The 25,632-nt window shown below is 38.5% G+C and overlaps 1 protein-coding gene across 1 annotated transcript; it reads right to left on the reverse strand.

Annotated features, from left to right (window-relative positions):
• Positions 1–1,444: 1,444 nt before the first annotated feature.
• Positions 1,445–24,296, reverse strand: LOC139719473 (cap-specific mRNA (nucleoside-2'-O-)-methyltransferase 1-like). The gene is made up of 20 exons (XM_071630887.1): positions 24,121–24,296; positions 20,347–20,561; positions 19,915–20,073; positions 18,688–18,786; positions 18,078–18,149; positions 17,304–17,471; positions 15,757–15,970; positions 15,244–15,353; positions 13,604–13,700; positions 12,314–12,446; positions 11,390–11,569; positions 9,814–9,928; positions 8,810–8,878; positions 8,133–8,273; positions 6,453–6,581; positions 5,852–5,943; positions 4,152–4,268; positions 3,194–3,306; positions 2,725–2,833; positions 1,445–1,762 (listed from the first exon to the last, which is right to left on the reverse strand). Exons 1-20 carry the CDS (start codon positions 24,194–24,196, stop codon positions 1,624–1,626), a joined length of 2,547 nt encoding a protein of 848 aa, XP_071486988.1. The 5' UTR covers positions 24,197–24,296; the 3' UTR covers positions 1,445–1,623.
• Positions 24,297–25,632: the final 1,336 nt, after the last annotated feature.

The following is a 25,632-nucleotide window of genomic DNA, read 5'->3' on the forward strand; positions in this document are numbered from 1 at the left end:
CAAGAATTTTTGATGCTGGGCTGCACTTATTACTGTGTGGAAGAACATAAGATATTTTGAGTATGATAAGTGTTCATCCACATTTGCATCAACTGTGCCATTATTCGATTTGTCAAAGTAATGAGAGAACAGCGAAGCTATCTACTGTCAATATGCTAAGCATACACATGAAGTACACCGAAGATCATTGAAAAAAAAACCAAATATCCCCAAATCCCTTTATTTATCCACATGCTGTCGCTATGAACAACATTTACCCCTTTCATATCATACCATGCATATTCACATATTACTGTAAAACAAGAAACATTCGCAGCATGAAACTTTCGCAAATTGGAGCCGACGCCCTTTTTCGTGACATGAAACTTTTGTGAATTGCCACTGGCATTCAGTGTATTGCGTAGACGAGAACTTTCGGATGCATTTGTGACCCGCTACAACAAAATGGTCCTAAAGTCGCGCACAGTCGAAGCCGCGAAAATCGAGTTTGAAGTCAGAGCATCAAAATTGGTCAAAACTTACGATTTTCTGAATTTGACATATTATTAGAGTCTGACATGTCTTCTATCATCTGTCGAAATTTTGAAGCAAAATGATGGAAGGAAAGACTTAAAAACAGCGTTTTCTGGGCCATGTTTTTTTGGCGTTTCAACGAAGCAGAAACTGGTTCGAACATTTGGATTGAGCGCCACACATAGGCTCCGCCCCTAACAATGACCAGAGTGATCTCATTGGTCAGTTTGCTGCTTGCCGCTAACCGAAGCGTGATGCTCGCACACTGCCCAGTCGACTGGTGCGTGCTGGCGGGGTGCGCTATGCCCAGCCACTTCTCCTGGCCTCATGGTCACTGATTGGTCAGTGAGGAGACCGTCGACGCTGTGTTTGAATGAACATTTCGGGGGTTGCTAGGGCTTACCTTCTATTGTCCGGAGGTGAATACTGACTTGCGTGTCCCTTGATCGTGATTGCGTCGCAAGGAGAACTTTTAGGGCGCTTTTCTCCAAACAGTGATTTCCCAGACGTCTCGACATGCTCTTTTTTAAACATTGATATCTCCGCAGCCGATTATTTTCGTAAGATGTGTTATATATCAATTTAAAGCAGAAAGATTAGGGAATTGTGTCATGCAATTTTCAAATAATCGACCTCGCCCGACTTTAGGATCATTTTGTTGTAGCGGGTCACATTTTACCTTCGCAAAATCTTGGCTCCTCGTGAAATTTGCGAAAATTTCATGCACACAAAAATTTCTGCTTTTACAGCAATGAAGCTGCTAACCCTTGACATCTGACTGGTTCCACTTCCTTCATCCTCCAACACGGCTGGAGAATCCGGCACTCTTCTTCTGCACTATTCCACTGGTTACATTTCCTTATAATCATTCTTTCGATCTAAGTAATCCACTTTTCAATCCATGCACCTGGTTTGATTCTGTGATCTGCAGCTTTTGTGACGTTTTCCCTGCTGCGTCACCATTTAATCTCGACGTTGCTCTCGTCCGTCCGGTCTCCATCCTGGCAAGGATTTGACTTCTCCCCCTCACTGCAGATTCTCTCCTCCCTGGGTCCTTTCCTTCCTTCCTCTGCACCTGCCTATATGTCTGGCAGGGACAGCCCGCGACGATCACACCACTCTTTGCCTCGTGATGTGGGCGAGAACCTCCTCCTTGGACAATTTCTCCGGATCCTCCCTCATATCCTGCTCGTCATGAACTTTGACCCCATCCTCCCACGCCCACAGGAGTCGATTGCTTCGACAGGCCCTGCAATAGAGATCAGATCCCGGTAGTGAGGATGTTGGCAGACCTCTGACATTTCATGTGTACACAACTGATCAGAAAATATTAATTGCAATGAACAGATTGTTCAAGGTTATCAACTCATTCTGTCAATCGTATAAAAAAAGAAAATAACTCACTTCTTCTCATATTATGTGTAGGTTTTTGCCCATACACTCATAAATGTTTACTCACCACTCTAAAAGAGAATGAGCAATATAAACATTTCCATTACTTTTGATGTTCCTTAATTTATAGAGAACTGATTAATGTTAGCTCCAGTTTCCACGCAGTAATCCCTGTGGATTTAGCTATTTCACATGATCACAGAATTTGAAACATGTTCATATATCATCTCCCTGAGGTGAATTCTTTACACTGGGTACCAAATTAAATCTATGCACATGAATAGTAACAGGTGTGCAAAGTAAAACTAGACACCATGTTATGGTACATCACATTTCGAGAGAAGTTACGAAACTGAATATGTCTACACTGACAGTAGATATGTGTACTCGTTTTAACGTGACACTAAACTAAATGCAGCTGGGTAGCTACACAAACATGAAATCACCTTTAGACACTAACTTGTACCTGGGCAAAATATCATAAGAACTGTATGAAGTTGGAGAAATACTGAGATGTGCTGAACACAGTCACAGCATAGAAGTCAGGCTAGGCTGTATATTCATTTCGCCTATCACAAGGACACAAAACTTCAACCACACTCTTGGGATAGTTGCAGTAGATATACGTTGGTATGACATAAAAAGGAATGACTGTATCGTATATCTACGTGAAAAAATTTAGAACCAGTATGACTTCACTTTCTCACTGAAAGAGGGTTCATCAGCTGTAGTCCCAGCATGGAGTTCAGTCATATTTTTCTACATCAGTTTCTCATAACTTATTTCTGACATTAATTCAAACAGTCTTAAGAATCTTACTTGAATGAAGAGATGCAATCTGGTGGACAGTCAAAGGTAGAAGTGCCATTATCTAGGTTGTAGTAGTAGAGCTTCTGATTGGATCTACTCCACTGCACTGTCCAGGGAGCTAAACACACACAAAAATGCCAAATAAAAAATTAAATCTGATGGACATCACAGAAATGTAAAAGTTTTTAGTTTAAATGGGTTTCTCATAACTGTCATGCCCAGAAATGAAATCAAAATAAAGAAAAATAAGGCGGCTACGAAAGCAGATGTATGAATGCCAGATTTTAAGAGATTCAAGAGAAGTTAATGTTTTTGGAATTGTGTGCAAAGGAGATGGAGGGTAAAGCATTATGTCAAAAGTCATGCGACCAAAACTGGGTACTTTGATATCTTCACAGGAGATCATATGGCTGCTGCTTTATCAACATTTAGACTCTCGAAACTCACAACTACAATATTCACACCGAATAATTCTTACCATTATATATCTTGATGAAGAAGACACCAGTGGGAACGAAATGTCTGTTGTTGGCGGCTCGGTAGCAAAGTCTCCGGTGTCTACCCCCTCCCTTTCCCTGCAACATGGTGAGTCTATGAAAGGACCACACACATAATTTAGACATCATGATGACTTTGTATGGGATAGGTGAGAAGAGTGACCCTGCTAAAAATATATTCCATGAAACTTGTGATCAGTGACAGCCAGAATATGGTTTGGCATTCACAGACACATCTCACATTCAAATTTTGAAGAAAAATTTGATACCTTGGAAATATGTTGTTACAAGCATTCCAGCTGTCAATCATATTTTAGGTTTACAATCTTTGAACAGTCTTTAATATGTAGTCTTATATTACATTGTATTGTGACTGTGTAGTGTTGTGGAATGGCACCTTTTGCAAAGTACATGATAACGACCATACTACATGAATACCTGAACACATTTTCCTCTCGTAATAATTGGACTTTGAGATTTTTTTTTAAAAACCTATTTTTTAGAGCACATATTGAAGTAGAAGATTGAAATATATGAAAATGTAAAATACTGTACATCCAATTACAAATTGATTTGATGTAATTGGGTATGCAAATTTGCAATTTCTCAGTAATAGATTAAAATATGATTTAGAACTCTGTTTTATACACGCAACTCCTGTCATAATGAGTGTGCAAGACTGGCAGTTTTCTTTCATTTTATCAAAATTTTGTTCTATCCGAATAAGTAAAGTATAAAAGATGTACAGACGTAATTTTGGGACCTAAATTTTTACTTCATTGAAGGATCCAAAATTTTGTAATGTCTGTGTTCATTTTAACGCGAAAAGCACTGCACAAACTTTATACTTTATTTTCACTTGATGCTATTGTATATAATATGAGTCGTACCTATTGAAAGTTAAATTTTCCTGACAGACCATATACCCCCGTGCCATACCTATCAAAGATTTCATGGAAGTCATGACACCTGACGATATCCTTGGACCTGAGTGGGGTCAAGTCCGTCCGGGTGGGTCTGTCCACAGCCTTCACAAACAGACCGATCTTCTGAACTCTGTGGACAGATTGGATAGATGGGTGCAATATTCATATACATACATGAATACCATATACAGTCAAACCTATGTGCAGTGGCCACTCAAAGGGAACTTCAAATGAAGTCATTATAGGCAGGTGGCTGCTGTGAACAGGTTCAGTGGGGCAGTCTGTGTGAGAGATATTGTCCATGTCCTGTATGATTAAATGTACACCACGTTACTACTTTTTGGACTACTACATAGTACAGCATATATTATACAGATACACATAATTACAATTAATTCATCTATGAATTATCATTAATAAATATCTACTTCATTGTTTTCAGAGCCAGATATAAAACAGATTGTGATATAACTACATGATTTCACTGGTCCTGAGGAATTTGTTGTAAACAGTGGTCACTGTTCATTGCACACACACTCACAATGCTCACTTTGAATTTCCTAGGAGCTACAGGGGAAACTCGGTATAACGAACACTGCTATAACGAGATATCGGTTATAACGAGGAAATTTTCCCGGTCCCAAATTTCCTTCCACACAAGTCTATGTAAAATGCTACTCTTATAGCGAGATCGGCTATAACGAGATAAATTTTGTGACTTCCAAACAAAGAAAAACATAGTCAATCAAAGCTGCTATAGCGAGGTAAAGCAAAATGCCTTCGGTAAAGCTTTACTTCGCCTGTGCTATCATCTTCCGAGATTGTAAAGCTTGATGCGCCAAAAACTGTCGTGTACACACATAATCATTTCCTTCAGTGCACTCCAGCTAGCACTGCATGTTGTACGTGTAAGTGTGTGTGTGCGTGCACACTGATACATGCAGAAAATGCGGTGGGACGGCCGTATACATGACATCATCATGACGTTTAGCAGATGTGAGGCAATCTGATGCTGTGATTGGCCTTCTACGTAGGGAATTCCCCATCTTCACACACACGCAGTCATAATAATGTACATACAGAATGTGTCACATACACACACAGCATTGTGCAGACCATAATTTATTATTCAAGCTTTCCACACAACACACACCCATACGATAACCACATACTGGTACCAATCCACACAGACGATCTTGATACAATCGCAAGCTATATAAATTTACAATTTCAAACATCTACAGTTAATAAGAAACACATCCTTGATATTGGATTTCCTTGGCGAAAAACATCTTCTTACCCATAAAGGTGAGTAATTCCCTCACACACAATATCAAGTTATCAGTATTGATTGAAATATGATGGGTAGTCCCACATGTGCAAATTAATGTCTTTATGTTATGCCTTCTTTTATGCCTACTGATATAACGAGATATCGGCTATTACGAGGAAAATGACTCGGTCCCGACCATCTCGTTATATCGAGTTTCCACTGTATATGGAAAGGATTTCATGTGTTCATATAATATTTGATATCCATATAATCAATCATACACGTCACCATGGCATCACCCACTTCTTTGCTTATTTGTCTGCATATTAAAACTACAAATGTAAACATACACCTAAGTGAGAAACCTTTATGAAACAGTATCATAATTATAGAGAATCAAATGAAAGCAGAATTGAGTGATGACTTTGAAAATTTCTAACCTTTCTGAGTAGGGCAAATGTCTGATGTCCTGACCAGCTAACCAGAGTGCATCCAGAATGTGGACTGTTTGCATCCTCCTTTGACCCTGACCCTGTGAGACAATAAAATGAAAGTGAGAGATCACAAATGATCTCCAGTGACCTTAAAAGTTTCTGAACCATAATGATTCACAGCCATCACACGGTCACATTTTGTCTCTGACCTCGAGAAAGGCTCTCTGAAATCAAAAAGTGACCTGTTCGTGAACCTCTTGCAAGAACATCTCTATAAAGTATTGAATCAAATGTGAAGGCATGCATGTACAACAAAAACAGCACACTCTTCACACACAGCATATTTTCCATTTGATGAAGAAGAATAGTGATATTCTAATAATATCACTGAAATTGGGCCATCCTCCATATCTTACTTTGATGTACATGATTTTGATATTTTACCTATTTTTGTATTTGTTTGTTTGTTTGTTTTTTTTAATTCGGAAATAAATACAAACAAACAAACAGAAAATGAGATCAAGATGCTGGCACAGGCATGGAACATCCACTTGCGCCCAAATCATTTCTGATCTCTCCATGACCCAATCGGGGTTCTCGCCCTCACCTCTCCTCTCAGCTCTTCAATCAGCTCCGCCTCAAACAGGGTGTCGCCTGGCAGCTGCAGCTTGCACCTGTCCAACTTTCTCCACTTTGGGGTAGATGACCTCCCATCCCAGAATGACACATGGGATCTCTGTGAGAAGATGGACAGCGCATTCAATATCAACATGACTATCTTACAGCACCAGGGTCACGCAGACTTGATTACATGAGAGTTTCTGATACTGTAAAATTTTGTAAGTACTGTAAGCAAGGATCGTAATTTTTTTCACTCCTGCGTGACTTTTCTGGCACAGAAACCAAATACTGTAAAAGTGGTTTCTTTCACGGTGGTTTTATTTTCGCGCTTTCCGCGCTTTGAGGTTGAACCGCGAATTTAACATCACACGAAAATGTTTTGAAAAGTCGTGCGAAATTAACCACGCAAGGAAATGTTTTGAACTCGCCGCTTGTTACAACGCTATGGCGCACATGCACACACGAAGATTCCGTGCATTGAGTGTACATTGATGGTCAACACACACACAGCGATACCGCGCAATGTAGGTACAAGCATGTTATAAAGTACTTGAGAGACGGGATTTCAGGTAAGCCTGTATTCAATCTTAATTTCTATTTAATAAATAAAAGAATAATTGGATTATACTTTGGGTTTTCATGTGCAAAATAAAACAGTTTTTGCCGACTGTGAATTCACAGATTTTGCCGACCGCAAATTTAAACACACGCGAAAAAGACTCAAAAAAGTCGGCGCCGATGGAAACCGCGAAATTATCTGTACGTGAAAGAAACCACTTTTACAGTATCTTCTTTTTATCTATATTCAAAGAAGCCTACAATGAAGTCAAGACTTCGCAGCCACGGGCTTGCATGACCTCCACTCATAATTCATAAGATTGCTTGTTTGTTTATTCTAGTATTTGTTTACAAGATTTTAGCAATAGCCTAACAATCATATCCTGTCTGAAAAGCCAACCAATGTAAGTTTTTTGAAAAATTGGAGCATTTTGACTTTTGCTCAGTTGACTGGGATGTCTACTCTGCTTTGTATGCAATCACTATATCTGCCACGTGAGTTCATTTACATTTTGATGAAGGCAACTGATCTTGACCAACAACCACAGATTCACCTTTAACCCTCTGCATAAAGGAAACATGCGTATTGTCAAATCTATTTCTATCCATTACATCACATACTATATAAGCTGTTATTTTTGTGTACAGATATTTTCGTGAATAAGGTCACAGACATTTTCACGAGATGGTGTTTTCATGAATTGACAAAAACGCTATCGTAAATGCGCTATTACCTAATAGCGCATGGCAACATTTTCATGTGTTGTAAAATTTGTGATCCAACTGCGATTCACGAAATTCGCGAAAATTCAATCCTTGCAAAAAATAACGGCTTATACAGTAACATTACCATTGGACTTATACCTAGTAGAAGTAGATAAATATCTTGTTAGTAGTAAATAATTTTGACCTTTGACCTTGACCTTTCACCTTCCACCCTTGCCACATCTGCCAACTGGTTGATAATCTATATCTACATCCTCACTGGAGATGCTAAGCAATGGACAGAGGCATTAAGCAAACGTGAAAACACCTTCAGCCTATCATAATTCTGCCTAAGAGTGCCAGTATGTCATGGAGTACTGGATGATCATCATGGGAGGTTTACCCCGGTGCTGAGCACAAAGAATCTTTCCCCTGCAGACACCGTGCAGCGATAGTTGAACACACTCTTGACCTTCTGAGACAATTTCTCCCTGTCCAGCGGCATGGCGTTGCGACAGAAGTATCCATAGTCGCCGTGGTCATCCTTAATTGGAAAACAAATTCAAGAAGTTACTAAACAAGTGCCCCAAAGAAGACTGATCATAGCAGAACTGACTTTCATGTCAGTTTGACTTATTCTGACCTCTTTTCATGTTCTTATTTTTTCTTTTATCACTGCTAAAAAGAATAAAATATGAAGAGTAACATACATTTTGATGGTTTGTCATGATGAATACACAAGGGGAACTACAGCATGTTTTAGAGTTAACAATCCTTAACCTGACATTCTATATCATATTCTGAATGATTTTGATAGAAAACAGGTAAAAACTTTTTTTGAACTTTGAGGCTCTTCAGCACAAACTATACTTCCTCCGGGAGGTATTCCATATGTCCATATGTTTACAGCAGATGATCTTTAATACTCAACCTGATAGAAATTATGAGGTAACTTAAAAGAGAAAAAGGTTTCTATTTCAGAAAGTAGAGAGGAGTACTACACTATAACAATTAGATGACACTGGGAGAAAATGTGTAAACACCATGGCTTCTGATGTTGACAGCAGATGCCATTATTACCTCGCAAAGCTCAGAGAACTTTGTTTCAGCATAAGTGGTCTTTGGTGCTGCTCTTGACCGCCCAGGAATCTGGATACAAGGAAGGACAGAAGAGTGACAGATATTGATTCTGAGTGAAGACAATTTTTAAGCTACCAAGCAAGAGTGGCAAGTCAACTACCTTAACCCTCTCATTGCCAAGACTTCACTCACATCTCACTTCTAGCAATCCCACGGCAGCACTCACACTATGCAAAACTGCATGAAGTTTCACTACCTGGCATTTCGTTTCGTATAATTTGGGCAGTGTGAGGGCAAACTTCTTGAGACGGTATACCAGCGAAACTTCCTGCATGCACTTGAAAGAGTTTCTCACTTCTCGCAAAACTATGTGTAGTTTTGTGTTGTGTGACCACTTACAGCTGCAACTTCAAGAAGTTTATCACATTATTATCCATTTCACATTGTTTATGCACACATACTAATTTCAACACTGATGCATGTTCTTATCAAGGAGGGCACATGATTTTTGCTCACATGCATGTTTAGCTACCAAACTATGGGCAATTTCACATCAATCAAACTAAACATTTTGTCTGTAGTGTGATTGCAAGTTCAAACTTCTGGAAGTTATCATGAAGTAAACTATGCATAGTTTCGCATAATGTGACAATGGCTAAAGACATTTTGATCTGGTACATGATGAACAAATGACAGGCAGATAAAGATTTTTCTGTAAAACGTGGGTTCTGAAGAAACCAAGGAGACACATTCCTTAAAAAAGTTTGTAATATATCTCACAAGGTTTTGAATATAATTATGATTATTCATAACCAATGCTAACATCCTGCCATGTATGTTTCTCATTCAATGCTTAAACCCAAGTGGTTGTGGGCTCACTGTCACCAACAGCAGCTGCAATGAAACATGGTAAAGCAATTAAATAAATAGGTGAAGTATTCATTATATGTGATAAATGATTAGATGAGCCCTATATGATCTGACCTCAAGCTGTTATCACTTACACCCCAGAGTTGGAGGCACTCGTCTCTCATTCGCTTCTGCTCCATCTCAATCAGGTCTGTGTTGCGGACATAGGCCTGGATCTTGGCCAGGGCCTGAGTCTGCGTCTGGGCCTGTCTGAAAGATGGGAGACAAAACCACCGCAGTCCTGTGAAGTTACAACTGAGATCTATGCTTACAAAGACAAACATCTCATGGCAGGTATGTATGGTAATATCATTTCCATTGTCATAAGACCAAAATATACACACGATCAAGTCAAATGGCAAAATAGACAAAAAGGCCATGAATTAAAAAAAAAAAAACCAACCTCCTATTCATACTTAAAAAATGTCAGAAAGAGTATGTGAAAAAAGGCTTGTGAGACCTTGTCAAGAAAAGTTTCCTTAACCCTAAAAAGACTGGGCTATTTTGGTAGCTCGAAAGACTGGGGGGGGGGCCTAAAGGGCCCCCCCCTTAAGATCTCGGCCGTCGATCGCGCGATCGCCGCGGAAATTTGCACAATGATAGTGTGCGATGTAATCTACAAGATCGTATATTTAAATTTTCCAAAATAGTCTTTTTTTATTTTATTTTGATTAATTATACTAATTTATGCGAGAAATCAGACTTTTTTATCTAAATCAGTAAATAAAGCTCCAAAAGTGCTCATTTTTGGTCTAGATATTCTTTGTAGCATTCTTAGCAAATGTACTTGAAAAAAAATTCAGTATCAAAATTGATTTCTTATTTATTTTATTGTTTTATGAATTTCTTATGTATTTCTTTGTTTTTTCGACCTTTTGTTTTTGTTGTTTTTTTCAGCAAAATTTGTGGCAGACCCTTTTTGAAGCATAATACTACTAAAACAAATTGATTTTAGCCATTGAGAGTAAAAATAAGCATATTTATATGAACCATGTGATAAAACTCAATTTGTATTGACTTTGTACACAAAATCACATTTTTGAGCCATTTTCGGTCTCACATGCATGTACAAAAAGTTATGTAACTTCAGAACCGTACCCCCGGGCGTCACAAATTTGGTGTCAAAATGTGCGGGAAACTCGAAAGAAAAAAGTCATACAGCATCGCGGCGAGAGCATTGCGTGTTGCAGTGTAATCGCGCGAAATGTCGAGGGGGGGGCCTTTTAGGCCCCCCCCAGTCTTTTTAGGGTTAAACACCTAAATCACGAGGCAGCATCAATGCTAACAAAGTGCTACTAGCATGAAAAACAAACAAGCCCTCCCCCCACCCTCCCCGCCCACCCACAAAAATATGAACATATAATTATAATTCAAAGATGTAACCTTATTCATTAACATGAAATATTTTTCCAAAACGTCTGTACATCATTATTTACCAGTAGCACAGACTACCAGCCCATACCTGGTAGGTCCCTACCCTCCTCTGCTTCTCTCAGCTCATTCCAGAAAATACTAGATGAAAAACTTCATAGCTACATATTCATAATGCCATAACATGCCTGATCAATATAATTGTACATTTTTGTTTCATAAGAGAGAGATATCATTTCCCTCTTTTGAAACAGATATCTAGCTCTGGCTTGGATGCACACATTGCTTGCTCACACAAACCTCTCATTCTGTTCTATGATGTAGTCCACAAACTCTTGGTCCTCCAAAATGACTGCCAGTGGGACACTCTCCAGGACATCAAGCTTTGACGACTTCAGGTCATTCAAGGTCACATTGAGGTCAAACAGGAAGTCATGTGTTTGGTCTGTGTTGGCTCGACGACCTTTGCAGATCACGTACCTGGGAAAGTTCAAAGACATAAGTAAAGAAATATACTAACTTTGAAAAGAAGAACTAAATTTGTCTCCTTCAGCCAGCAGTTTGCTTTTATGCAAGTATAGTCCTTTGGTGTTTCTTTTGATGAACTTTCAGTTGAATTGAATTGATTTTTTTTTTCAACATGCATGGAATGCTTGCATGCAAAGCTACCGTCAGATCAATGACTGTTAGCCCCCATTATAGGATTAGGCAAGGAGGACAACGTGCCTTGCCAAGGGGCATGCAGCCAGGGGACTTGAACCAGGGACCCTGTGATTGGCAGTCCGGGGTCTAATCCATTCAGCCAAATGCAAATTGTTTTGCAATGTTGACCTGAGATTTAGCTCCCCAAGACCAATACACTCCAGCTTCTATTCTACATGGTGTCTACGGCAAACAATTCAATAAGGTGTATAAATATCCCCGGCTAGCTCTCCAAAGCATTTCATCATTCCTCTCCCCTCTTTTTATCTTGTCTTCCTCTTCATCCTCTTCCTTCTGCCCATATGCTGCCATCTTGGCCAATTTCCTTCATCCACTTGCTGATTATTTCTTTCATTTGTTGTAGATCTATTGTCTTTATTTTATTCAGTTATTTTCAGAGAGGGTTTCCATTGGAGCAACTTTCCTATCAATGGATGGATCTCTTGACTACATGTGATCCAAGTGTCGGCTTTGATGATCAAACTCAGATCACCGAAACAAGAGACACCAGTTTGAACCTACCTCTCTGAGTTGGCCGGACGGCTGGTAACTGGCTTGAATAAAGACACCTGGTCAAACGATCGGTATAGTATGTAAATCAGACCTATGCTGAATGGTGTGAAGAGGTCAAAGGTCTTGCACACAAAGTGACCACCTGCAATAATTAGAAGGACATAATGAAAAGCCTGATTTACCATAATTACTCATCACACACCTTCCCTTTCATGACACCCTTTGCAGCATTTATCCAAGACTGCCATTCTTTTATTCTCTTTGTGCATTACCTACAAAATATTACAACACTGGAACTGGGCATTATATGCAATATATTGTGAAATGATAATTCATTCAATCTGACATTTGCAAACAGGAAAAGTGCCTTTCTACACAACTGATCGACAAATTTCTCTACGTAAAAATTTATTCATGTCAATGTAGGGCAATTTGTCAATCAATTGCATAAAAAAACATCTCCACAGAAGAATTTCATGATTTCAAAAGTGTCTTTTATAAACTAAAAAAAATCATCAACATGCAGGATTGACATAAGTTATGGTTTAATGGGCAAATGTGTCATGATTATGTGAAATATTTGCATAGATGTGTAATGTTACTTCACACAGGTAAAAAGCAAAATAGGAAATTTAACTCATATTTTTTTATTGGGTCTGAATTCAAAAACAAACTCATCATAAAATCTAGCCTATCACTTGCAGGGTCTATGCTTTCCAGACCATTGCAAAAGAGTAAGCTCCCGGCTGGCAAAGTCAAAGTCTAAAAATCATAGATTCATAGGGTGATGATCATGACGACCAACAGCAAACCTGACAATGTACATTTTGTTTTATTGTATAGTTTGCTTACAAAGCAGTATACATGAAGCCAGTGGCAAGCACCATGACAGTCTGGAATGAGTGCTCAGGGTCTACAAAAGACACATAATTACGCCTTTGGCACCATCATAGGGTCATAGGGAAAATGTTATGTTCAGATTGGCCAGCAATGACAGATTTGGAGAGGAAGGGGCAAAGTTTTAAGAAGTACCTGCAGCAGAGCACATAAGTGCAATCTGACAGGAATAACAAACACAAACAGTTCCCATAATTTATCCTAAAGTACACAACAAGCATTGCAGTTGCAAACAGAACACTGTACTTGGATGATGAACAGAACTCTTCATATGTCTTTTGCTTTAAATCATTTAGAATCATTTCTTTTTAAACTCCATATTTGTATTCTTCCTAGTATCAAAAAGAGAGCTCATTGCAAACTCTCAGTGTGGCGTGACAATCCAATGCTTCAGTCTATTACCTTCTCTGACGATGGACATGGCAACAAGAAACTGACATAGTAGCAGCTGCTTGGTGAGAATTTCTTGGATGTTCTCTTGGCCTTCCACTGAGAAACCCTAAGAAGATAAAAAGAAAGGAATACTACAATCATTCACCATGACAACCTAACAATGAAACAGCAGATACTTATCAGATACTTATATTCAGCACAAAGCACTGTGGCACAGTGACTAGAGTTCTTTGAGCACGATATCCTGCATTTCAATTGTCCTTATGCAAGATACATCAGCAGGGATGTCTCTCTCAACCAAGGCATGGATACTCGATCTACGTTCCACGTATAGCAAGTCTAAGCTTTTGCAAATTGGGACTTTGCAACAATTTAAATCAAATTTGCAATTGTGGAGTACAATAATAAAGGGAGCCATGCATACGTACACACAGCATTCATATCAAGGTCTGAGTTAACAATTTTGTGCGTTATTGAATTTGCAAATAGCACCCACTTGGCAAAATTTGCAAACTAAAAACCTCACAAAATATATGGCATATACAATGCATGGCGATGTTGGTGTATTGATAACAAGGCCCTCCAGAGGAACAATAATCACACCACCAAGCTTACCCTGGTTAGGGTGTGACTACAGCGTTGGAATTATCACTATTTAAAGGGACTGTACAGTACTGGTTGAGGTGGGGATTCATGTTTTGAACATTCTTAAGTGAGATAATAAGAAACCTCTTATGAAATATGAAAGAGCATGTAATTTTAAGAAGGATTCAACGTTTATTTGATGAAAATTGGTTTTCAAATGGCTGAGATATCCAAAAAAGTGATAATAATAAAAGGCGACGTGCCACAACTTTATTAGGATCTCTTTGTTTCACCTTGTTTTTGGATATCTCAGCCATTTCAAAACCGATTTTCATCAAATAAACTTTTGATACCCCTTAGAATCGCATGCTCTTTGACATCTCATAGAGTGGTTTCTGAATATCTCGCAAAACGTAAAAAGCTAAATCCTCACCTCCACCAGAACTGTACACACCCTTTAAAAAATGTTTCTCAGGATTTAAGATTTTGATAAGCAACAACATACTTGATGCTGCTGCAAATGTCTTTAACTCTTTATGTGCCACGTTCACATACCCGACTCGGTCGACCGTCGACAGCATGGCAAGTTTGCATATTGTGCTCAAATGCACAACCCTACCCACACAGATCGATAAATTGCCAAATGGCACAATATAATGAAAGTGTTTCTCGTGATTCCATTCCTGTCACACGTAGCTTGCATTTTATGTGTGAGTGATTATCAAGCGGTGGTTCCCTACTGCATTTGTGAATAGATTCTATGTTTCTGTCACTGTTTGTGTGCAAAAGTCATGCCTGTACAATAATATGGCTACTTGTCATTTACATGTCATTTGAAAGAATAACAATTATAGATTTGTCATAAAATTTTACATCAAAACTTTCAGCATCTTCTCTGCAACTTTGCTCTTTACATGTTCAGAGTAAAAACAATCTATGAAAGTTAAATAGATTTGAAAAACACAATGGTTTTCCAAAGCACGGCTACATTTGCTGTCTCAGAATAATATGGCACACAAGGGTTTTACACCATGGCATATTTTGAGTTAATGAGAGTCACTTACCCCATCACCCATGACGAAGTGAACCCCTTTTCCATCGGTCTGCTGCATCACAAACCTCCTGAACTCTCTCTGGTTGTCACTGTTCATGATGTCACCATCCCCATGCACACCTACAAATCAAAGTCAGAATGTATTCCGCATTAAAAAATTGAGACGGTGCAAGATGGTGAATTCATGGTGGGAATGCAACATGACTCTGAATGGTTTTTGATTAGTACTTCAATACCTGTATATATCAAGATATTTGACAGGCAGAGGATGGTTGCACAATCCAAGAAAAATAAAAAGATTGTGAAGAAAGCCCCCATGTCCTCAATGCTAAACCCAAAACAAGGAGGGTGTGATTATTCTAATTTGGGCCTCTTTCTGGTTTCAAAAGGAAAATATTCAGAAATTGTGAGTGCTTGAAAGTTGGCATAGATCGACTAGTACCATAGACCATTCTTCTATCATTTCTTCTTCTTTTTTTCTTCATTTATTTTGCCATGAAAATATATCTTCACTGAAACTTACCATAATGTGGCTCAAAGAATTCTGAGGGTGCTGCATAGAAATCCTCCAGCTTGAAGTCATTGCCTCCTTTGAGGGTGAAGCCAAATCCTTTGACCCGAAAGTTCTTGTCACGGCCAGCCTGGGTTTTCCTCCACAAGACGTATTCTGAGAAACCACCAGGGCCGGCACAGACGTCGGCAAAGTAGAGCAACTCGTTTCCCTTCACAATAGGCTTCTGTACATACAGAAGGCGGATACCAGTCACAAAAAGAAATATGCAAAGACAAACTTAGCTAAACTTTTATTCTCTCTTATTCCTTGACTTTACTGTGATATTAAAGACCCTCTACTGGACTTCCCCCTTTCTTTTCCTTAACCATTTGTTTCTCTTCTTTGAGAGGGTCGATTGTTCGCTCGTTTGTGGCTGTTTTTGTCTTGACGTTGGAGTGACTGGTTAAAGCAAGAATGAATTATCAAGCAATTTCATGGACAACTGTTATTTCACAGCATTATTTGATGTGGTGTAAAGTAATCTCAGGCACATCTTAGGAGAAATCTAGTGAGAGGAATGTGCATCTTTCATTGGTGTGACCACTTCTATTGATCATTTAGTTTCATTCTGTGTGTGTGTGTGTGTGTGTGTGTGTGTGTGTGTGTGTGTGTGTATGTGTGTGTGTATTTTTGCATAGCTTGAATTATTAAATTTGTGTCAGTAAACATTGCAATGATCAAGACGGTTTCATGATTTGAATCAAGACTCTACAGTAGAACAAGCTGGACATTGGTAACTTATGGTGTTCAAGTCATCACTGTGATTTCCTGGTCCCACTATGTTTATTCATTTCATTTGTTATTGTGCTATGAATAGCACTGCAAGTAAATACTATAACTGCTGAATTTCAGTTGCTTCATAAACAAGATGGCATTTACGCTCCTCTATAAAATTGTGAATCAAATCCTAATCAAATGACTGACTGAAAGCGTATGAGTGACCAGGCATTTATAGTTATTGCCTAACACATAATTTTGCGAATTCCAAACAGTAAAGTACAAAATACAGAGCATTCATTTATAAGCACTTTTACATCACAGTGGTGACCGGGCGAGGTTTTATCTTTTCATTCACTCACAATGATGGGTGATTTATCAAATGACTAGGATTTGCTTTATTATTTTATAAAGCAAATGACACATACCACTTTGTTCAGGCAAAAATATCATAATACCCCACACTTGGTACTTTTGCAACAGTCAAAACACCCTTAAAGCTATCACCTAAACTGTTCCAAAGGTACCTTGTGTGTGTGTAATTCTCCATAATGTCCTCTCTGATGTGTATCATTTGTATAATATTCTCCTTGAAGTGTCTGTCCCCTCTCTATTAAGTCAGTCAGTAATGGATTCTGAAATGTCCATAGACTCTGCACAGGACCAACCAGAATTCTACAGACAATGAGTGCATCTCCTGGATCCTTACCAAGTGTAGATTTACTGATTTACTGATGGTATATACAATTGCTGATTGATTACATTTTTATCATTCTCAATACTTCGCCCCCGTCACTCACCCCATCAGGATATTTTGGTGAGGTGAACATGTAGTCACACACAAAGTCCATGTTAGCCATCTTCATAGCAGCCCTGTTCAGGAAAATCCCGCCTCGTATTGTTTCATAGGGATTGGAGCGTGTTCTGGCCTGTCGCATTTCTTCGCCATCCAGGAGGTCAAAGGCTGACTAAAAAGGAATATTAAAGACGATCTTAGTATTGAAGGAGTAACACAAAACCCTAAATCATACTGGTTGTCTTTTATTTGTGTCTGAGCTAGCGGTTTTCTTTTACCAACAAAAGAGCAATGAAAGGGAATGAGTATGAAAGGGCACATGATGACAAGTCGTCTGCCAACAGGTGACTGTGAATGTTACCTGACTGTGCAGTAACACTGTCAATTTAAATGAGGCATGGCTGTGATCACACCAAGGATTTTTAAAAGAGTAGCATATTAAAAAAGCAATCTAACACTTTAATAAAGGAAATAACATCATCTGTTGTTTAGATATGGTTCATACACCTGTCATTCTCTAAACATTTTTGTTTAACCGTTCTGTGGATTATTATGGAAGTAGCATGGTATGAATTAAACATGCATCAATGCAGTCTTGTGGTTTGTCTTTTTCAGATAAAAAAACTTTATGGCAATGCAAAACTAGTTTGAAATAACAAAGAAAGGAAACATGTTTTTTATATTTTGGCATGTCTTTCATTATATACGTAACAGTTAACAAGTAGATACATTTCTCATATCTTGAAAGTCAAATAAACACAATCAGAATATTGCAAACCTTTTGATTCAAGAGTGTCTTCAGTATCTCTCCATCACAAAACTGCGTCTCATCATCTATCGTGAGTTTTTCCTAGTACGCAAATAAGTAGAGACATATCTGTTATGTACAATGAAAACAAGATTAACATCAATACAGATGGATTCATTGTAATACAGCATTAAAAAAGATATATATCTGGCACATGTAGTCACTTTACTATAGGCCTACAATAAACTTTCCAGGCTCCAGTGGTGCAGTTAGCACACATGAATGGTTATTTAAAGAAATACTTAATTTTGCCTGTGAAGTAAAACAAATGACAAATATCCACACTGGATCAAACTTAGAATATTTTCCATCTTTCACCCAGGGAGTTGGTTACTTTTCATTTTTTCAAATGCAGGAGACCAAATATCACATTCCAAACTATGTGCAAAGATTCTTTTCATTGTATTCACTGCAGAAATATAAAGTGCTCAGTTTCTACAATATATGAGGCAGCTTTTCCTTTTAACTACCTGCACATATTACTCATTCTACATGAGAGAAAAAAAAGGCTGGTTTGGTTTATTATCATTTACAGTGTAATTTAACAGACCAGCGGAGAAAAAAGAAAATGATGTCTAACCGGCTGAGCATCCCAGTAAACCTTCCAATCCGCAATCTCTCTGCTGGTCAAAATTCCTTGTGGTGATGTCAGCCACTCCACTGTCTCTTCTGAGGAAATCTGTGTTGTGTAACAGGTGATGCAAAGTCACAGGCAATAACCAACCAATACAAAGATTCAAGTTAAATACACAGCTTATAGCTTATAATGTTTCTGATACAGAATACCCCTTTACACAACTTTCTGACATGGATATGGCAATAATGTCCACAGAATTTTTGTCATGTCAATAAAAACTTTCACTGATATGTAGTTTCAGTCTATCTGTGTTACTGATATGACTCACCACCACAAAACACTGATAAAGTCATTGAACATTCATTACTAACTTTGGTGATACCAAGTTTCCAATGATATTGTAACTTGCCCAACTTTATTTTGCTAAAACTTATCACAAAAATACTAAGAAAACTGGCCACCAGATTAAGCAGTTTTTTTTTTTTTTTTTTAAGAAAATCAAGTTCAAATTAAGTCATGCAGAATGGAGATAGGAAATTCACATCACCTTGCCCACATGCTGCATGAAACTCCCAAAGTTTAGAACGTCATGATATTCGAAGTATTTGAAATTTAAACAGCATTCGTTAGGATATTACACTTTCAATTTCTGAACAAACATAAACAATCTTTCTTATTCAAGTCAAATTACCTCATTTCAGTTTTCTCAACATCAGTATGTTATGTGAGGTGCCATGACACTACCACAAGTGACTCATATTCATCCTTTGAGTGCATACTTCTTCAACCATAAAAATGTACTTAAAGGGACTGTACAGTACTGGTTGAGGTAGGGATTCATGTTTTGAACATTTCTAAGTGAGATAATGAAAAGCCTCTTATGAAATATGAAAGCGCATGTAATTTTAAGAAGGATTCAACGTTAATTTGATGAAAATTGGTTTTCAAATGGCTGAGATAACCAAAAAAGTGCTAATAATAAAAGGCGACATGCCCCAACTTTATTAGGATCTCTTTGTTTCACATTGTTTTTGGATATCTCAGCCATTGCAAAACCGATTTCATCGAATAAACTTTTGATACCCCTTAGAACTGCGTGCTCTTTGACATCTCGTAGAGTGGTTTCTGAATATCTTACAAAACGTTAAAAGCTAAATCTTCACCTCGACCAGAACTGTACACACCCTTTAACCTTCACATCTCTTCTAAGAATCATGGATTCAAACAAACCTCTTCAGTGCCCGACCATGTCACCAGTGAACTGGGTTCAAATCCCTCCATCTTCAGGCCCAGACCTCGACGTCCCCTCTGCTTAGAAGTCTCGATGATGTTGACACGCCCCTCCTCTTTCTTTCCAAGACCTTTGCCTGCTTGGTAACCCATCTTGGCCTATATGGGAGACATTTACATTTGAAATCATTGTTGTATGGTCTCTTCTGAATATGATATGAATCACTGATCCTACATCAATCTCATCAGACATCTTGTTCATACACTGGAAGTCTAGTAAAAGAAAAGTACTGAAACTGAACTACAAGAATGAAAAGATGCATCTACAATGGATTGCTGATTTTATTTATATCATGACTACTATATTTGTTCTCTGAAAATGGTGACTCCAGTACATGTCTCAATAATTCACCCCTAAAATGTTGGTCTTACCATCATTCTGTGGGCAGCAGAACTGAATGAAGATGTTGGCCGTGTTGCTGACCCATCAGAGCTGACAGTCTGTCCGGAGGAGAACGGTTGAAGGTTTGGCAGGGAGACGGATTCTTTGGATGAATCATCATCATCAGCTTGAAACATGTGCTGGGGAGTGTAAAGTGCAGGCTCACCATCCTCATCAGAGGATGGGTCCCTATTCACAGTGGATTCTATGAATAGACAAAAAAAAAAAGGGGGAAAAAAACAAATAAATACTCAGGCTACTAAATACTGATGGTGACATAACACCAATCTTAACCAGCAAATTCTGTTAAAGTGCATTGAGATATGCAGAACAATAAAAACCAGTATGTTAGCACACAATTCCGCACTTCCAAACCTATCTAATGTAATACACTAGTATTCAAAACTCTTGTTACCTGTTATCCCTATCTTGAAGAACTCGAGGGGGGGGGGGGGGGGTAGGTTGGAGGAGGAAGGGATCAACGTCACACATCATCATCTGTTCGGCCAGGGAATAAGCCAGGGATTCCCTGGCCTCTCAGAGTTTCTAATCAAACCACAAATATTATTTTCTTGGCAACTGCTTCATGCACTCAAATGTAGCCAAACAGGAAACTGCTGAACATTGCTGTCATGCAAAATAAAGACCTTATTTGATTTGGGCAAGAGACTAGTTCAAGAATTTCCATCCTAAGATAACAAGTAATGAGCATCACAGAAAAGCTCTAAACTTCCAAGTACCATGGTTTATAAAAGAATGACAAATCCAAGTACATGAGCATCAACATCCAGGACAAGGTGAAGCTGAATTACAATACCATGTGACCTCCACGAATGTACATTCAATAAGTACCTACTTGCAGTGAAACACTATTTTATACTGACTTCACATTTGCGACATTGCTGCACTACACATTTCTGACTCCTGCCCTAGAGTATGCTCATTGGTATGGAACACCTTTACTGGTACTCATTGGAGGATATTAGACCATCATTAGGTGGGAATGGTACAGTGTCGCTGTACTCGTTTTGTCCAGAGAGATTTCAAACAAACTGGTAGTTGCAGATGGGCTGATTCAGCTCAAGTGTCAAGCTGAAAATACTGTTTATGCTGCTATTTTCGCATATAGGTATTTTCGCGAAAGAGGAGGTAATAGACATTTATTCGCAGGATGTTATTTTGGGGAATTGATGCCAATGCTAATGTCAATGCACTATCACCCAAGCACAAGAAAACATTTTCACCTGTTGTTAAATTTGTGATCCAACTGTGATTTGTAATTCATGAAAAATTAAACCCTCACTGAAATAACAGCTTACACAGTAATTTCTGTCCAGCAAAAGATTTTTACAATCCCTAATATCCATACTCTCATCGACACATTCCATATCTCAACATCAAATCCAAGTATCACATAGTAACCTTATGATTTCCTCAGTACCCTATGCCAGTGCCCATGTCTACAATATTTGTCCTAAGATGCTATAGTACAGAGCTATGAACTTGCTGTCTCCCGCACCGTACCGGACATCTGGGCCCCATTTCATAAACTAGAAAAGCATTCTGAGAGCGCAGACTTCCGCCAAGCAGCTACTTTCCACCGATGATCTTGCTCTTCCATTGAGATCAGTGATTTTCACTCATACGTATGCATGCTGAAAAAATCGCCCGATTTCCCAATGTAAGCCTTTGTTACGTCATAAACACTCAGCTGTGTGTCGTGCCTCACCCTAACAGAAACTAGAGCATGCACTTTAGTGCGTGTAGGAAAACCTAAAAAATGCACAGCTTGAACTCCCAATGCTTTACTTTTACATATTTTTTCCCTTATTTTTTCCCCTTCTTTTCTTTTTTTTTTTCTTTCTCCTTCTTTTTGTTCTTCCTTTTTGATCACGGCAAATCTTCTGTACGAGTACAATTACAGTGAATTTGGTTTATCAGTTTTGTATGATTGTATTTTGTGTTTGTTTAAAAGAATATGTTGTATCCTATATAATAATAATGAACCATTTTTATAGAGCGCAAATTACATTCAAGTCTCTAAGCGCTAAGATGAATTCGATGATATCATCTATAGGATAATGAAGGAGAATAGAGGTCAATACCTAGCTTTTTTTTTTTTAATGTATACTGTGCTTTTTTGTGTAACTGATAGATATAATGATATACACGGGATAAGACATCATCTTGTACACATGTAATAGTGGTATCCTTGGTTTTTTATTATTTCACACTTTCGGGTCCTTGTCACTGATTTTGATAATGGCTTGTGTATCTTTTGAAGTATCCAAAGTTGTAAGATATTTATGATAATTATAGAAAATATTTTTTATTGTTCTATATATAAATATGTAAGTATTAGAAGAATTACCATATTGGCTGATACTGAATGATTTTAATTTGATATGAATATTGAGTTATTTATAGAGAGAGAGAGAGAGGGAGAGAGAGGGAGGGAGATGAGAGGAGAGGGAGAAAAGGAGGGAAATATAGACACAGTGAAACATACCTAGGAAAGAGGGATAGGGAGGGAGTGAGGAAGAAAGACAGAAAGAGAGAGAGAGAGAAATGGGAGGTAAGATAACAAAAAAAATTGATATTTTTTTTTGCAATCTGAAATGTATATCATGATATTGTGCAATATTAATCTCGCGATTCCTTTTTCAACTGTAATATTTCCTATTTCACAGAATAAGTTGTACACTTCATTTGAGTTTATTATGGATATTTATGTGTATAGTTCATCTTTTTGTATACCGGTATGTATTCCTCTTTTGAGCTTTTTTTATGTATTCTTTTATATCATTTGACAATTCGGCCTTTGGCTGCGATGATGTTGATATGTGGTATCAATAAATCATTTCAATTCAAAAAGTCCATTGACCCTACCTGCCAAAATATTGAAAATTCCTCATAAAATTCATAAAAATGTCCGGAACACTACCAAAATTTAATGATCTATTCCTTGAGCCATTCTCAACCATTCCTGCCAATTTCATCTAAAGCCATGCTCAACTTTTTGAGTTATTTTGCACACGGACAAACCAACGGGAAGGAAAACATAACCTTCTCCCTTGGCGGAGGTAAATATGTTAGCATAGGATAGCAACTCTTGCTGGAATGGCAACTTCCAATAAATGGTAACAGCCAATCAGGAAGCTGGATTCTTAATTGTCAGTACCATGAAAATTGCCATCCCAGCAAGTGTTGCTGTCATATCAACGACGTTTTATGAAACGGGGCCCGCCAGGCCCAGGACATCCTCCTTTTTAATGTAACACTCAAGCGGGAAGTTCAATACGACAATAGTGAGGCTCTTGCTGCACTATCCTCCTTGACCTTGTGTTTTTGTTTCAGCTCTCTGTTAAAAGCCACCTAGATGATAAATGATTTATCATAAATCACATAATATCACTTAATACATGATGTAGAACCTATTATGTTTTCAGTTTTAGCAGAGGTAAAATTTACATATGGAACTCTTGCCGAGAACTGCAACATGAGTGGAGCCTTTAACTACCACCTTAGATTTGCTCAGAAGCGAATCAGAGATCTGCATTTCTACTACAACTTTACGACAAGTTCATGAAGGGGATTAACCCCGGGGCGCTCCTTGTACACAATTAAACTTATACTGACTAGACCTATATTACTGTAACGCTTCGCGTTGGGGCTGGTCGCAGTTAGAGGGTGATCTACGTTACATCAAATGCAGTATGTGGGGTCATAAAATACACCTCGCGCGTGAATTCAAATTATCTCACCTTCTTTTCGTCTTTTCTTATTCCCACGCGGTTTCTCACGCTTTCCTTGTGCTTTTCTTTTCCTTGGAGGCTCCATCGTGTGATATGACTGATACTAAAATGGGAAGACAGTCTCAAAATATACTGTAGCCAGTTGTTAGTGTTTGCGGTTGATTTCGATGCACCAGATCACGTTCGTTCAGTGCGTACCAGGCCAATTCGGGGAATTCCCGATCCCCGTGTCGACGTGATCATCGTGATGGTAAACTAGTACTGTATGCAGCAGCTGCTTTATTCTGAGGTTCTTTTTGACCAGGGCTCTGTACGGCGCATTGTGCGCGATCTGAAAATCTGGAAATTCCCACTATTCATCATTATGCATCTAACTCTTGTCCAGCTAGAGTACAGGGTTTAGATATCCTTTTCTTATTTTGTTTTTCCCGTCCCGTGGGGGTAGGTATAGGGGCTGGGGACATACAAACACACACTTTTTAAATTATCTCTGTTCATCAACATTCAAACAATACCGGTAAAAAAAAACAAAAACAAAAACACACAAACAAACAAACACACACACACACATAGGCTGATACTCTGAACATATATAACACAATAGTCACACATTTTGACACATATAACAGAAATGCTTGTATCTCTCCTGTAGGCCGATCTGTGTTATAGGATTACATGTATATTTTACATGCTATGGATATTTAAAAATTAAAACTTCATATCTAACACCTTGCATACCTCGTACTGGGTACATTAGAATTAAAAAAAAAAAAAAAACCCACACAACTGTACAGTGAAGCATGATGCAATCGTATTGCATGTTGACCAAAGAAACCCACAATTCCCCCGCCACAGTCCTCGATCCCTTCTAACCCGGTAGTCTACACCAAGTATGTTCTTCCAATCACCTTAACTAAACCCTCTCTAATTCCTTCTTGCACCTGTCGATAATTTTATTATTGAGGGATAATATGCTGTCTGAATGAAAGTGCATGGAAAAGGGGGGGGGGGCCGGTGGGGGAGAGGAGAATGTGAGAGAAGAGAACGATCACAGAGGGAGAGAAGGGGGCCCAGGGGGTTGAGAAAGAACTAATTGCTGGGAGACAGGAGGGAGAGACAGCCCTGTTCTATATAATCTGAAAACAAACAAAATACCAGAACCTTGTCTGCAGCGCAGTACACCAATTATTTGCACATCCTTTATGTGAATATTTCCCTTCCAGTTAACCACAGGAGCGCCACTGGTCATGATTCCGCTGAAAACTTAACATTTCAAATTGGTTCATATTCTAACTGATTGTGTGAAGTTTCCCACTTTTGTAAATGGCAAATGTAAATGTAACTTCCCAGCCTTTGTTGCTAATTCTTTTCTGCTTCTATCAATTCAGCAATACCAGTGGCGGATCCAGAGGGAGGTGCAACCGGTGCATCCCCCCCCCCCTTTATTTTTCGTTAAAAACAAAAGAAATAAAAAGACAAAAATGAAATGAAACTCAGAAGTGGCACCAGAAATATTAGTTG

Source organism: Diadema antillarum, unplaced genomic scaffold, assembly GCF_040938485.1.
Source record: "Diadema antillarum isolate AM-2024a unplaced genomic scaffold, OU_Dant_1.0 scf00000111, whole genome shotgun sequence".
Taxonomy (NCBI): domain Eukaryota; kingdom Metazoa; phylum Echinodermata; class Echinoidea; order Diadematoida; family Diadematidae; genus Diadema; species Diadema antillarum.